The sequence below is a fragment of the Arvicola amphibius genome, chromosome 6, assembly GCF_903992535.2.
Source record: "Arvicola amphibius chromosome 6, mArvAmp1.2, whole genome shotgun sequence".
Classification (NCBI taxonomy): Eukaryota; Metazoa; Chordata; class Mammalia; order Rodentia; family Cricetidae; genus Arvicola; species Arvicola amphibius.
In genome coordinates, this window is record NC_052052.2 from 140,811,996 (window position 1) to 140,824,332 (window position 12,337).

At 47.1% G+C, this 12,337-nt stretch overlaps 1 protein-coding gene across 1 annotated transcript in view; it reads left to right on the forward strand.

Moving 5' to 3' along the window:
* The window catches only part of LOC119816945 (phosphatase and actin regulator 1), a 257,454-nt gene extending 251,845 nt beyond the window's left edge, over positions 1-5,609 (forward strand). Inside the window, exons 11-13 of the mRNA XM_038334047.1 lie at positions 1,723-1,863; positions 2,894-2,970; positions 4,683-5,609. Of these exons, the coding sequence (XP_038189975.1) occupies positions 1,723-1,863; positions 2,894-2,970; positions 4,683-4,698 (234 nt within the window). The 3' untranslated portion in view covers positions 4,699-5,609. The remainder of the gene's footprint in view (positions 1-1,722; positions 1,864-2,893; positions 2,971-4,682) is intronic.
* Positions 5,610-12,337: the final 6,728 nt, after the last annotated feature.

Genomic DNA, 12,337 nt, shown 5'->3' on the forward strand with positions numbered 1-12,337 from the left:
CCAGGGAGGGGGCAGATAGACTATTGCTAGAGTAACCCAAACTAGCCCTGAATTCACCAGGTAGCCCAGGCTGGCCTTGAACTCTAGAACCTCTTGCCTTAACCTCCTGAGTACTGAGCTTGAAGATGTCAAACACTACAACCAGCTACCCCAGTGTGGTTTCCAGGAAAATAAATTCAGAAGCAATGGCTTAAGAACCTTGCTCAGGAATGTAGCAAACATCACAAATTAACACTACTTGTCAGCATCCTGAGGTAACTGGATCAAGGAACACAAAACGGAGAGTTTTATTTATCTGGTGTGAATGTAACAAAAATTAAATGTTTTTTATTTTAAACTTCAGTACAAATTCTATCAGCTCTCATATTTCAGAAAGAACATCTGGATGCCAACATCTGGATGCCAAGATGGCCACCTTCTTAATTTCCAGCAACCTTGGCCACATAGCTTGGGAAGCTTGCTCATGACAAACACCATGGATGCCAAAGCGTCTAGCCCTCAGAAAATATCTGGTGCCTCAGGACAGACTAAGAACACACTGCTCTAGGCATGGGCCAGTTCCATAATCATTAGACTTCTTTCTGATCCTTGGTGCTTCCTCCTTTAGCCAAGAAGGAGCCACAGGCCTAGTCAGTCCTCCCCTTGTGCTCACCACCAGGAACCTCTCTGTTTAACGGCAGCAGGCTGTCACTCATTGTGCCAGGGCAGCGGCACGCTGGAACATTCCAGCTCCAACCAAGGGCATCAGGCAGATAGCTGTGCGGCAGTCCAAACAGGCAGAGTAATTTGAATTTGCTGTTTGTTTTATAGATCAGAGCTGTAAGACTTTATCTGAATGCCTCTTCTATGAATAGCCGTCAACAGTCTAGGGCTCGGAGGAGAAATTGTTTTTAAGTAACATTGGTTGAACATGAGTTGACAGTATCATAAAGGGAGTGGTTGTATTGCTCCAGAAGAAATAAGCTTGTGACAGGGAAAGATAATAGAAATGTCAGCTTTATGTTGTTAAGGGACAGAGGAAAGATGCTCAGGGGGAATACCAGGGGATGGCTAAATAAACATAATTTTATTCTTCCTACCTCACAAAGTTTTTCTCCATGGCATATATGTAGTTTTGCTCAGCTCTGGGTTGGCTTACTAACCTTATAACTGACCTTCTGAAGGAAACCCTAAAAACTCCTAAATCAATATACCCTATCCTCTCACACTCCAGAGGCTGTGTGCATACCATTTGCGAATGCTCTTCTGTATACCTAAAGCTCACAGGCACATATGTATCTGTAGACACGCATGGGTATGTGTGTCTACATAATATGTATTTGCACACACACACACATACTGTGTTACAAACCCATTTTGCAAACAGCACTAAATTTAAGACAGAGATGTGGACTCACCAATCCAAGTTTAGACAGAATCATTGCTTAAGGTGCTTGCCTCTCACTGGGTGAAGGACAGACAGAAAAAATCCACAGCATGCTCTCTCAGCTACACAGACAACCAGGCTTCCTATCAGGCCAAAAAAGCAGTCTGACAAAGGAGAAGCGGTTGTCATCTATATAAACTGGGACAATAAAGCTCTCAGAATCCCAGAGTTAAGCACTCCGGGGTCTGCTCCCTGCTCCATCTTGCTGTATCAGTTGTCTTCCTGGATTCACTGTCCACACGTACAAGTTCACAACTGAACCCATGGTTTAAAGTCCTCTCTCTCCCTCCTTGCAGCTCAGTCAAAGGCCCACGGTGGAAGAACTTCGCGAGAGGAAGATCCTCATCCGCTTCAGTGATTATGTGGAGGTGGCAGATGCCCAGGACTATGACCGCAGAGCAGATAAGCCATGGACGCGACTCACAGCTGCGGACAAGGTAAGCAGGGGTGGTGAGTAGGGAGGCGGGGCCTTATATGTAAGGCAAGCAGGAGCCCTGTCCTGAAAGGGCTGCCTGCAGGAGCATCCTAAAGCTGTTTGCAGGAGCACTCCGGGTGACCTGTGGGAAGCCACTCATTGGTTCTTCACATGGAAAAGACACAGAAGATACTGTGTCTGCCTCCCCAGAGGAGGGAGGACAGAATCTTGGTCCATTTGCAGGTGCTATAACAGAACATTTGAGGCTTCATAATTTTATATAGAAAGGTTATTTAGAGACTAAAGTTTGTGGAAGCCAGAAAGCCCAAGGTCAGGCAGCCTCCACTGGTGAGAACTTCATACTGCTCCATAATGGCACAAATCAGGAGCTAGATGTCGTGGCATTTCATTCGTATTTTAATAAATAAAGTGTACCTGAAAGTCAGAAATTAATGGTGCTTCAGCTAGACACATGCCAGAGAAAAAAAATATAGGAGTCTTACTTTGTTACAGCCTGCTCCTCCTGTTTAACCGAGCCCATCCCTGATAAAGGCGTCAGTCCCTCTTAACAGCCAGCTTGCCTCTAAAAGGTCCCCATCACCTAGTACGGTGGCATTGAGAAGTAGAGTTCCATCCGACCCAAGATCCTTCAGTTGGCATGTCGGGGGTCTGTGCCCAGAAAGAGAGAAAAACACTGGACTAGGCCCAGAGCCATTCTTAGCATGAGCCTCCAGGCTTCTCACTGGCTCTCTGTATCAAGACACCTCTCTGGGTACCCGCAGAACTGCCAAAGGGAGGTGAGATCAAAGTACTGTGTGTGCCATCTGTAACCCCATGGGAAGCAAGGGGTGCAGAGACCTCATAAAATATGGCCAGCTCCATTAGAGCCTTGTGATGTCCCCCAAAGAGGATAAATCCTGGAAGGTTTTAAAGGACACCCCAGGTGACTTTTTTTTATGTAGTTGTGTGGAAGAACAAAAATATTTCTAGATATGACAGATGGGGAAGCCTGTCTGCTCCTTCAGCATGCTGACCAGATGCCACTCTTCCAGGCTGCCATTCGGAAGGAGCTCAATGAGTTTAAAAGCACTGAAATGGAAGTCCACGAGTTAAGTAGACACTTGACAAGGTCAGTATTGACGGGGGCCACTTGAATGTCCCCACCCCCACATGGCAGCATGTGTTTTCCCTTTTGTGCTCTTACTTTATTTTGATTGGAGACCCGACTGGCCTGGCACTCACTACATAGCCCGGACTGGCCAGGAACTTAAAGCAATCCTCCTGTTTCCACCTCCTGGGTGTGCCATCATGCCCAGCTCTGTCAACATCTACTTTCAAATAAATACCCATTTGCCCTGGATTACCAAGTAGTTTTGTGGGTAAGAGGGGAGAAGACAGGGATCAGCATCAAGTTCTACCTTTAAGTTGGTAAAAAGAAGGCAATGAGATCCTCTGTTGTGGCACACACCATTACCCCCAGCACTAGGGAGGTGGAGGTAGATGGATCTCTGTAATGTTCAGGGCCAGCCTGGTCTACATAGGGAACTGCAGGCCAGTCAGGGCTCCATTGTGAAACTCTGTCTCAAAACAAAAACAAAACTGAAAAATGTGGCACAGGTGAGACCTTGGTGTGGGTCCCATGTCAGATGAGGAACACGGGCAGGGAGACAGAATACCTGATGCAAAGAGAGCTTGGGTGAGAGTTTGTTTAGAGGATGTTGGAAGGGGGGGTGGGAGAGGAAAAGAGAGGGAGAGAGGAGAAGAGAGAAGAGGAGGAAGAAGAGGAGAGAGGAGTGGGGAGAGGGGGTAGAGGGAAAGAGAAGAGGAGGGGAGGGGAGGAGAGGAGAAGAGGGGAGAGGAGAGGAGAGGAGAGGAGAGGAGAGGAGAGAAAGGGGCAGAGAGCTGCCTCTTCTGAAAAAGTCAGGGAGGGATGAGAGGAGTTTGCCTGAGAGAGGGGGGGGGGAGGGAAGGAGGGAGAGAGGGAGGGAGGGAGAGAGAGAGGGAGAGAGAGAGAGAGACAGAGAGAGAGAGGAGAGAGAGAATGGGAGTGGGCAGAGGTTGTCTCTTAAAGGGATACTACAGGATGCTGTCTGGGTTCAGGTGACAGGGACAGCCAGCATAATCCTAATGAAACAAAACAAGACCTCAGACAAAGAATGTTAAAATGTTTAAGGCCCAGGCAAAAAGTCACCCTCTGTTTTTTGTGGTTTTTTGTTTGTTTGTTTTTAATTTGCTCAAATGAAAACTCTGACATGTGTTGGATGACCCCAAAGTGAGTTTTTATAAAAACTGAACCTTGGGAAATAAGAGTGTTGCCAACATACAGTCAGCAGAGGCCAAACCTGGGCAGAATACCAAAATACCACACGGGTCCACTAAAGAATGTTCTGTTGTCCTGTGTTCTTCTACCAAACAGTCCTGTCTGATGTCGCTTGGGGAAAATGAGACACAGAAAGAATTTGCTCTGTGGGGTGTATGCATGGCTAGTTAGTAACTAGAAAGCCACTGCTTTCATTTTTCTAATCACTCTCCTTTGGAGAACATGTGGAGACACAGGACTTGCCAATGACCATGCCGCCTGACTCAGACACACAATCCTAACTGCCCTAGTGCAGACACCCGTTTGGGCCTCCAAAGACTCCAAAGTAAACTTTCTCTGGTCCCTAGGTGAAATCTGTGGAGCTCAAACATGTAGGGCGCCCCCTTTGTGTTTGTGCCATGGGTGGGAGGTCACACTGCAATGCCACTGTCACGCCAGGGTCTCTGAGGATGGAGAGATGGGCATGTGGGATCGGGGCCTCTGACGTTCCCACAACCTTGATGAAGTTCCTTGTTTCCCAGGTTTCATCGACCTTAACAGTGGGATTACTCTCGAGTGCTCTGCTGTCTTCAAAACATAAATTTATAAGAACCATAAGTGCTGGCATTTGTCCACTTCCCCATTACGATGTAAATCTGAACTGCCTTTTTTTATAAAAAATGAAAAAGAAAAAGAAAAGAAAAAAAGGAGAAGAAGAAACAACAAAGGGAAACAATCAGGATTCTGTGTGCAGGAAACACCATGGTGACCACTCCTCAGTCAAAGCTGCTGGCACTTCTGCTACGGAGAGGTGTCCCCGCCCCCAGCAGGGCCCTACCTGAACACTGTCCAGAGACTGCCTCACCTGCCCCCAGCCGGCCAGCAGGCACCACATTGGTTCAGTCTTCAGTGAACCCTTCCTTGCAAGGGACTGTTGCCTGAGTTCAAAGAAGCCCAGGGCAGCGGGTTTGGCATGGGTGTGGCTAGGCCAAAGTCATGATTCAGCGGACATAAACTCTGTTGGTCGCATAGGCTCCCCGTGGGGCATTGAGAGGGTCTGGAAAGGGGAAAGACCTCTCAGTTGCCCCGCCCCCCGACACACACACACACACACACACACACACACACACAGAGCCTTGTCCTGGGGAAGCCTGTACTGGCCTTTGGTCCTGAGCATGTGTGCTCTCTGTATAGGAAGCTGAAACTGAGCATCTGCTTTGACCCCCAGCCGGAACTGAACTGCCTTCCAAAAGACTGAGGAATAGTGGCTGCCTGCTCGGTTCTCATTCGTTGACCAGCTTGTGTTTGGAAAGCCCAGTGCCATGGGCGATCCACACAGAAATGCCATTGCTAAGGTTCCCTGCGGTATTCATGAGTATGAGCTGAGCTGAGGCTGGGTGGGGTCAGGAGCTCCACTTGGCCCCCATTTTTCATTGGCCTTGTGACACCCCTGGGACAGGATGATGTGGCTTGGCCGTTTTCATAACTTCTGAATACATGGAGGCCAGAGCTGGGGACCAGTGCCTCTCCAGGGCCGTCCACTCTTCTGTCTGTTCACTGAAGAGTTTCTGCATCTTAGCAGATCCAACATCTCAGCAGGGCTCGCACTGGGCAAGACTTTGGCAGCCATGACTGTCTATGGCGTCCCTTGCTGCTCTTCTTACCAGAGAGATTCATTCTTCTCTTCTCTCCCCACCCCCCTCTCTCGGGATGTGCCTCCAGCTGCCTTGTTGACAGGGCCTCCAAGGGTTGGGTGCACACTGAGGGAAGGACACCCCAGACCCTAAGGAGACCTGCTGCAGCACTGTTTCCTTCCTAATGGAGCTCACAGACCCTTGGGTGCAAAGCTCTGCCTCCACCCCTGTGATGCACTCGGCTTTCAGAGTCGCCATGGGTTCACTAAGTGATGGCTTACTCCCCATCCAACACACCCAGGATTCAGAGAGATTGAGTCAGCTTGCCATTCTGGCCAGCCCCAAAAAGTTGTCCCCTTGTCAAACCAGTTGGGACCATGTTACTCTTTGAACACAGCACCTATCAGTGAGGCCATGCAATTTTACTCTTTGGACACAGCACCCATTAGTGGCTTCATGGCCAATTGCTAACCCAGGAACCAGACAGAGTTAAAGGAAAGCTTAGATCAGCTTCCCAGGTAGCACCATGCAGCTCCTGGGCACTGTCTGGACCGAGTACACCTCTGTCCAGCCCAAAGATATCACCATCACTGGATTTTTCTATCATTATTATTTGAATGTCCAGAGGGGTAGGGAAAGGGTGGCGGGATTTTAGTATGGCTGTAAACACAGTCTTCCCGAAAGACTGGCTGACCTTTGAATGTGCACAGGGTAGGAGGAAGGATACAGAACTCTTTCCTTCAACTTCCCTAGGGTAAAGGGTAGGCACATGTTCTGGGTGGAGGTCCTTGCCTGACCTGTCCTGAGGGCCTCACTTCCTCTAAACAGCAGCTGCACTTCAGGCTGCTGCAGTGTCCTGGCCTGACAGTCAGGCCTTCCCCAGCCTGGAGGAGTCCTAAGGAACTCCTTGGCTTCCCTGCTGGCCTTGGTTCTAGGGCCCTTCTGAAGTCCCAAATGCATCTGTCTCCCTGCTGCAAAGCAGCGGCTGCAGTCACCAATTCCCTTCAGCGTGCTCTAGAGTTGGCCTCCTCTTTATACAGGGAAGAAGTTAGACACAATGCTGACATCACTTCCTGTGAGGCACCCTTTTGCAGAAGTCACTTGCTCAGAGTTAGGGGTGTGCCGCACAAGCTCCTAAAAGGTCACCACCTCCTTTGGGGGGGGGGATCAGTTATTTCAAGGCCGTGATAAGTGGTTCCCACCCAGGCTCTGTAGCCTCCCCTGCTGTGGGAAGGCACTTCCCCTCTCCTTCTGAGATCCTGGAGTCTTTAGGGAGCCGGAACCACATTTTCCCCAGCTTGGTTAGGACAACTGGAGTGAGTTGAACTGTTCCTAAAGGTGACAATTTGATATTAATTAGGGGGGGGTGAAAGGCGAGCTAGGTGACTTTAAACATCCCTCTCTGAAACAGCTGCAGCCTTCAAGTGAGCTCATCTTGAGCCTATACATCCGCATCTGAGCACCGTGGGGTGCGGGTTCGCAAGAAGGAAAAATGTGAAACGTGTCAAACCTTGTTTTCTTCTCAAAACCGGGCATTGCTGAAAGCCCCGTCCGTCCCAGCTCCACTTCCCTGGCAGAAGAGCCTGCCACTGGCAAACCGGCTTTTCCAAAATCCTGATCAGTCCTTCCCCAGACACCCTGAGAGCCCTGCCAGGTTTGCAGAATGTGAGCCTTTCTGCCAGATAGAGAAACCAAACAAGGCGCTGGTCCGCACAAGGAGGTACTCTGAGTTTCTTTTTCTCCCGCTTCTGAACATGTATTTGTACTTCCGGAATGAGCATCGTGGTGTGTCGCTTTGATGAATGGGATCCCAGGCTCTCCCTGTGCACAGTCAGTGGGCAGGGGTCACCTTCGATGACTTCTTCCTCCCATGAATCTGTTCCTCCCCAAGCAGGTTGCTTTCTTCCAGTTGCTTCCTGGTGTCTGTACATAGTTCTTCTTTGTATAGGAGTGAGTGAGTGTGGTGACCGTCGACCCCATGCCCTCCAGGGTTCTAATTTAACAGATGACGGCTGTATGAGGAAGACGCTGTACATAGAATATAAACTAAGCTGGATCTCTGTGGCCTAGGTTTTGTACATACAGAAACTGCATGGCATTTAAGTTATTGTTTCTCTCTGATGATGTATGCAGTTTCTTTAAAAACAAACCAAAAGAAAAAATGTTTAAAAAAAAAATCTCTGACTACTGTGTTCTTTTAAACACCTGTCAGCAGGAACCATCAAAACTACCTGGGCTGGGGAAGGGTTGGCAAAGAGGAGGTCACCAGTTATTTGGAAGACCAGCAAGCTCATGTTTCTGGCAGCATTGGCAGTGGGGGGAGTGGTGGGTAGGGATGACCGCTGCCCATAGATTAGCTTTCTCTTTTTTTAAGATTTATTTATTTATTTTGTAGACAGTGATCTGCCTGCAATGTATGCATGCAGGCTACAAGAGGGCACATGATCTCATTATAGATGGTGGTGAGCCACCTTATGGGTGCTGGGAATTGAACTCAGGACCTCTGGAAGAGCAGCAGGTGCTCTTAACCCCCTAGCCATCTCTTCAGCCCCTAGATTAACTTTCTAGAATACTTGTATCCTCAACCTTTTTTGACATTTCAGAAATCTCCCAAACCTCTGTCCCTGAGTGTTCTGGGAAGAATGGATATAAATTAGCCTTTAGTTCAGTCATGGGGTGGTCTTGGTGGTATAGATATCAGACAACTTTACAGCCTGGGGACCTTTGCTGTGCCTCTGGGACCGAATAAAAGCTGTATTTTGCTTTGCCCTTTGAGAACAGTGGGCCTTCTGTATCTGAGGACTCAACCACCTTTGGATCAAAAATAAGGTGGGGGGGGGGAGATTGCATTGAAACTAAACACATATGGTCTTATCATTGTTTTCTGAATACACTATGTTGCCTACCAACCCCACATATACACTGCATCGGGTACTAACATCATTTAAAGCATAAGGGGGGATGTCTACAAATCATGGGTTTCATACCAGAGACTTGAGCATCCCCAGATTTGAGATGGGAATGGTCCTGGAATTCCACAGATGGACAGACAATTGTGTATGCACCTGCGTCTTGAAGAACTTGAGTATCTGTCCAACAAAGCAAACATTCTCTCACATGAACTAACGGTGTCACTCGGCTATATTTTTGAAGGGGCTAGGGAAGCAGAGGGCTGCCATTTACATGGGGGAAGTTGCTGGGTCTCAGATTCTTGAGCCAGCAATGTGAAGAGCCAGCTCTCAGGAGGGAAGCAGAGCAAAGGACTGCCTGTGTGGAGCCTCAGATAAGAATCACCTGGGGTCTTACTGGCGTGAAAATACTCCGGAAGTCTTGGGTGTGGAGTCTCGTGTTTGGCAATCTCCTCGGGCCTGTGCTACGGTTGGCTAGGAACCACACTGATGGTCCTGGCTTCGGAGAGCAGACGTCTTGCTGTGTCCGGGACTCGTGAGTGGCCACATGAATGGAGTGAGGCCACAGAGAAGGAAAGCTCCAGGCTCCGTGTCTCCCCAGCAAGAGTGGCTACGGGCGGCAAGGTAAGTGGTTTACAAGGGTCTCCATTTCTGCTCTTAGGTGTGCCCGTCCTGCTTTTCCTCTCCCACAGCTTTCTGGGCTTTGAAAAGTTTCACCTGCAGAGCCTGGCTGAAGTTTTCTATGGACCTAAAGGGCTGGGAAGAAAAGGGTTTTAAAGAGGTCTAAAGAAGCTGTACCTGGCAGGAGGGAAGAAAAATGGCCAGAAAGGGAAAGAAGGCTCTGGTTACATGTTCTCGCCAAACAAAGGCCTGGTGCCTCCATCCCTGTTGCTGGGGTGGCCCGTGCCATCTAATTTCTCCATGCTTTGTTTCCTTATTTTCAGAGTGAGTCTTTAAATTACATGTTCTTTTTTAGCGTATGTATGCGTGCGCGCATGCATGTGCGTGTGAGTGCGTGCACACACAAGGGGCATGAGTGAAGGTCAGGACAGCCTTGGGCATCTTCCTCGAATTCCATCTGTTTTGAGACAGGGTCTCTTCGTTGTTGGCTGCTGCCCATGCCGGGTAGCTAGTCCTTGAGCTTATGGGCATCCTCCTGTCTCCACCTCCCATCTCACTGTAGAAGTGCTGGGATTCCTGACACATGGCTCCTGGCTTGAGGTGGGTTTTAAGAGATTCGTCAGGTCATATGTGCTCAGCAAGCACTTCCCTCACTGAGCTGTGTCCTCACCCTCCTGCTTCAGCCTCTTGAATGCTGGGATTATAGGCATGCACCACGCTGTCCAGCAATAGGACAGTTTGAAAAACACTAAACTGAGTCTTGGAAAAACGATGACGCTTATCGAGGCCTTCTGGGGCCCCACCCCTCAGGTCACTTGCAAGTAACAGCACTGTTGATGAGTCTTCTGTGCCTGCCTGTCATGGGAGGGGCCGGGAGAGCTACCCTCTCAGGACACTGTCTTCTCTGAGAGCTCCTGTAAGGCCCAAAGCATGGCCACCGCCTTCAGCAATGGGATAACTTCAACCTGAGTGTTCATCCAGAGCGTAAAGGCTCCTGGCTTGGTCTCTCCAGATGCCAAGTCGTCTTCACATTGGCTTCAGAGGTGTCCCTCTGTGCAGTTGTAGCTCAACACCAGGGACCAGGAAAGGTAACAACCCGCCCATGCACTGCCTGCCTGATATTGAGATGAGGTTCTTGCCCATGGGGATGCCTGACAGGATTTGGCAGTCTGGCAGTATTCATGACCTGTGAAAGAAAGCAATGCTGAACAAGGTCCTGGTGTTGCATGACTCCTGCCAAGAGCCGCAGCAAAGGCAGGAAGAGAGCACTGATCATTGAACCTAGGTTGATCTGTAGGCAGAGGCCGCTCATTTGTTTCCTGGCCGCCCAGACCCGAATAGTAACACAGAAACTATATTAATTACAACACGGCTTAGCCTATTAATTAGCTCAGGTGTCTTACTAACTAACTCTTACATCTTAAATTAACCCATTTCTATTAATCTGTGTTTCAGCACACGGCTGTGGCTTACTGGTAAGGCTACTGCAACTGTCTCCTTTGGCAGCTACATGGTGTCTCCCTGACTCTGCCTACTCTCTCTATATATATTCTTCCAGCATGGTTATATTCTGCCCTGCCATAGTCCAGAACAGCTTCTTTATTAACCAATGGTAATAAAACATATTCATAGCATACAGAGGGGAATCCTACATCTGTCTAAATAAAAAAGAAGGTTTTAACTTTAACATAGTAAAATTATATAAAACAAAACAGTTATCAAGGAAGAATTATAGTTACAATATTTAGTCTATTTGTATTTGGCAAATTAAGGAAAATACTGTCACCTATCCTATCTTTGTGAGTCTAAAGTTCTATATCTAATTTATTTTTTATAACTAAAGAGAACTATAACTATCTGTCTTCAACTCTTCAAACACCCCATAAAGATATAATATTACTCAAGTAAACAGGAAGTACATTATAAGCAACTTCCAAAACTCTAGAATTGAAAGAGACATCTTGCTGCCTGGACAGTCACCCAAAGTTCTTCTGTAATGTTGGGGCATCCATCTTCATTCTACAGGCCAATAGTAACCAGCAGACTTTTCCATGAAGCAGGAAATTGAAAGATGGTTTAGACTATATTGGCAGTTTGTCAATCACTTTCTTCTGTATCCTGCCGAATATCTGGCAGTTTCCTCTGTGAAGCAGGAACCCTGAAAAACCATCCATCTTTTGGAAAGTTTAGCAGTCACTTTTCTGTGGGTCCTGCATGTCCAGTTCATATAGCATACCATCAAGCAGTCCAGGCAAGAGCAGTTTCTTGCTCAAATGGCTAGCAATCTCCATAAGGAGCCTCTCCAATGCCCATCATCCTCTTGAAGTAATTGATGCTGCCAGAAACAGACATGTCTCACTACTGAGAAAAGTCTAAGTTCTTAAGACATTTTAAATGCCATATTCCATAGGTCTTTGTAGTGTTGAAGATTATCTAACTGAAATATATCTCTATATATCTAGAAAACCTACCTAACATGACTACAAGTTTGACTATTATAAATGACTATTAATCTATAATTTTTAATTATACATTACATTTTTAAATGAGTTGTACAAACACAATATCTTAAACAAGAGCAGAAATACATATACACAGTGTAACAAAATTGAGCTTAAATCTGTATCAATAGAAAAAGATTTATACAAATGTAAAGTATTCATCTCTATATCATATTCCCCTTTAAATAAAAACAAACATTTATAAACAATCATTTTAGGAATTTGGGCATAGTTTCCTCCAAATTGCTTCCTGCTGTTTTTTGGGCGAAGTACTTTTAGGGTTCATGAAGACCTTTCGGAGGGTCTTGTTCCATCAAATCACATTAGCCTGGATGGAATCTACAGGTTCTCATCTTCTGTGGAAACAAAAGCAGAACCTCTTTTCCAAGGCAACATATCCTTAGTCCCAAATTTTGAAGTCAAGATACCTTTATGTAGGTTTAACTTAGCAGCCCCCAGAAACAAAAGTCTCTTTGCAGTCAAAAAAAATTCAAAGAAAACACAATAATATGCATAAAATAATATTTGTTTT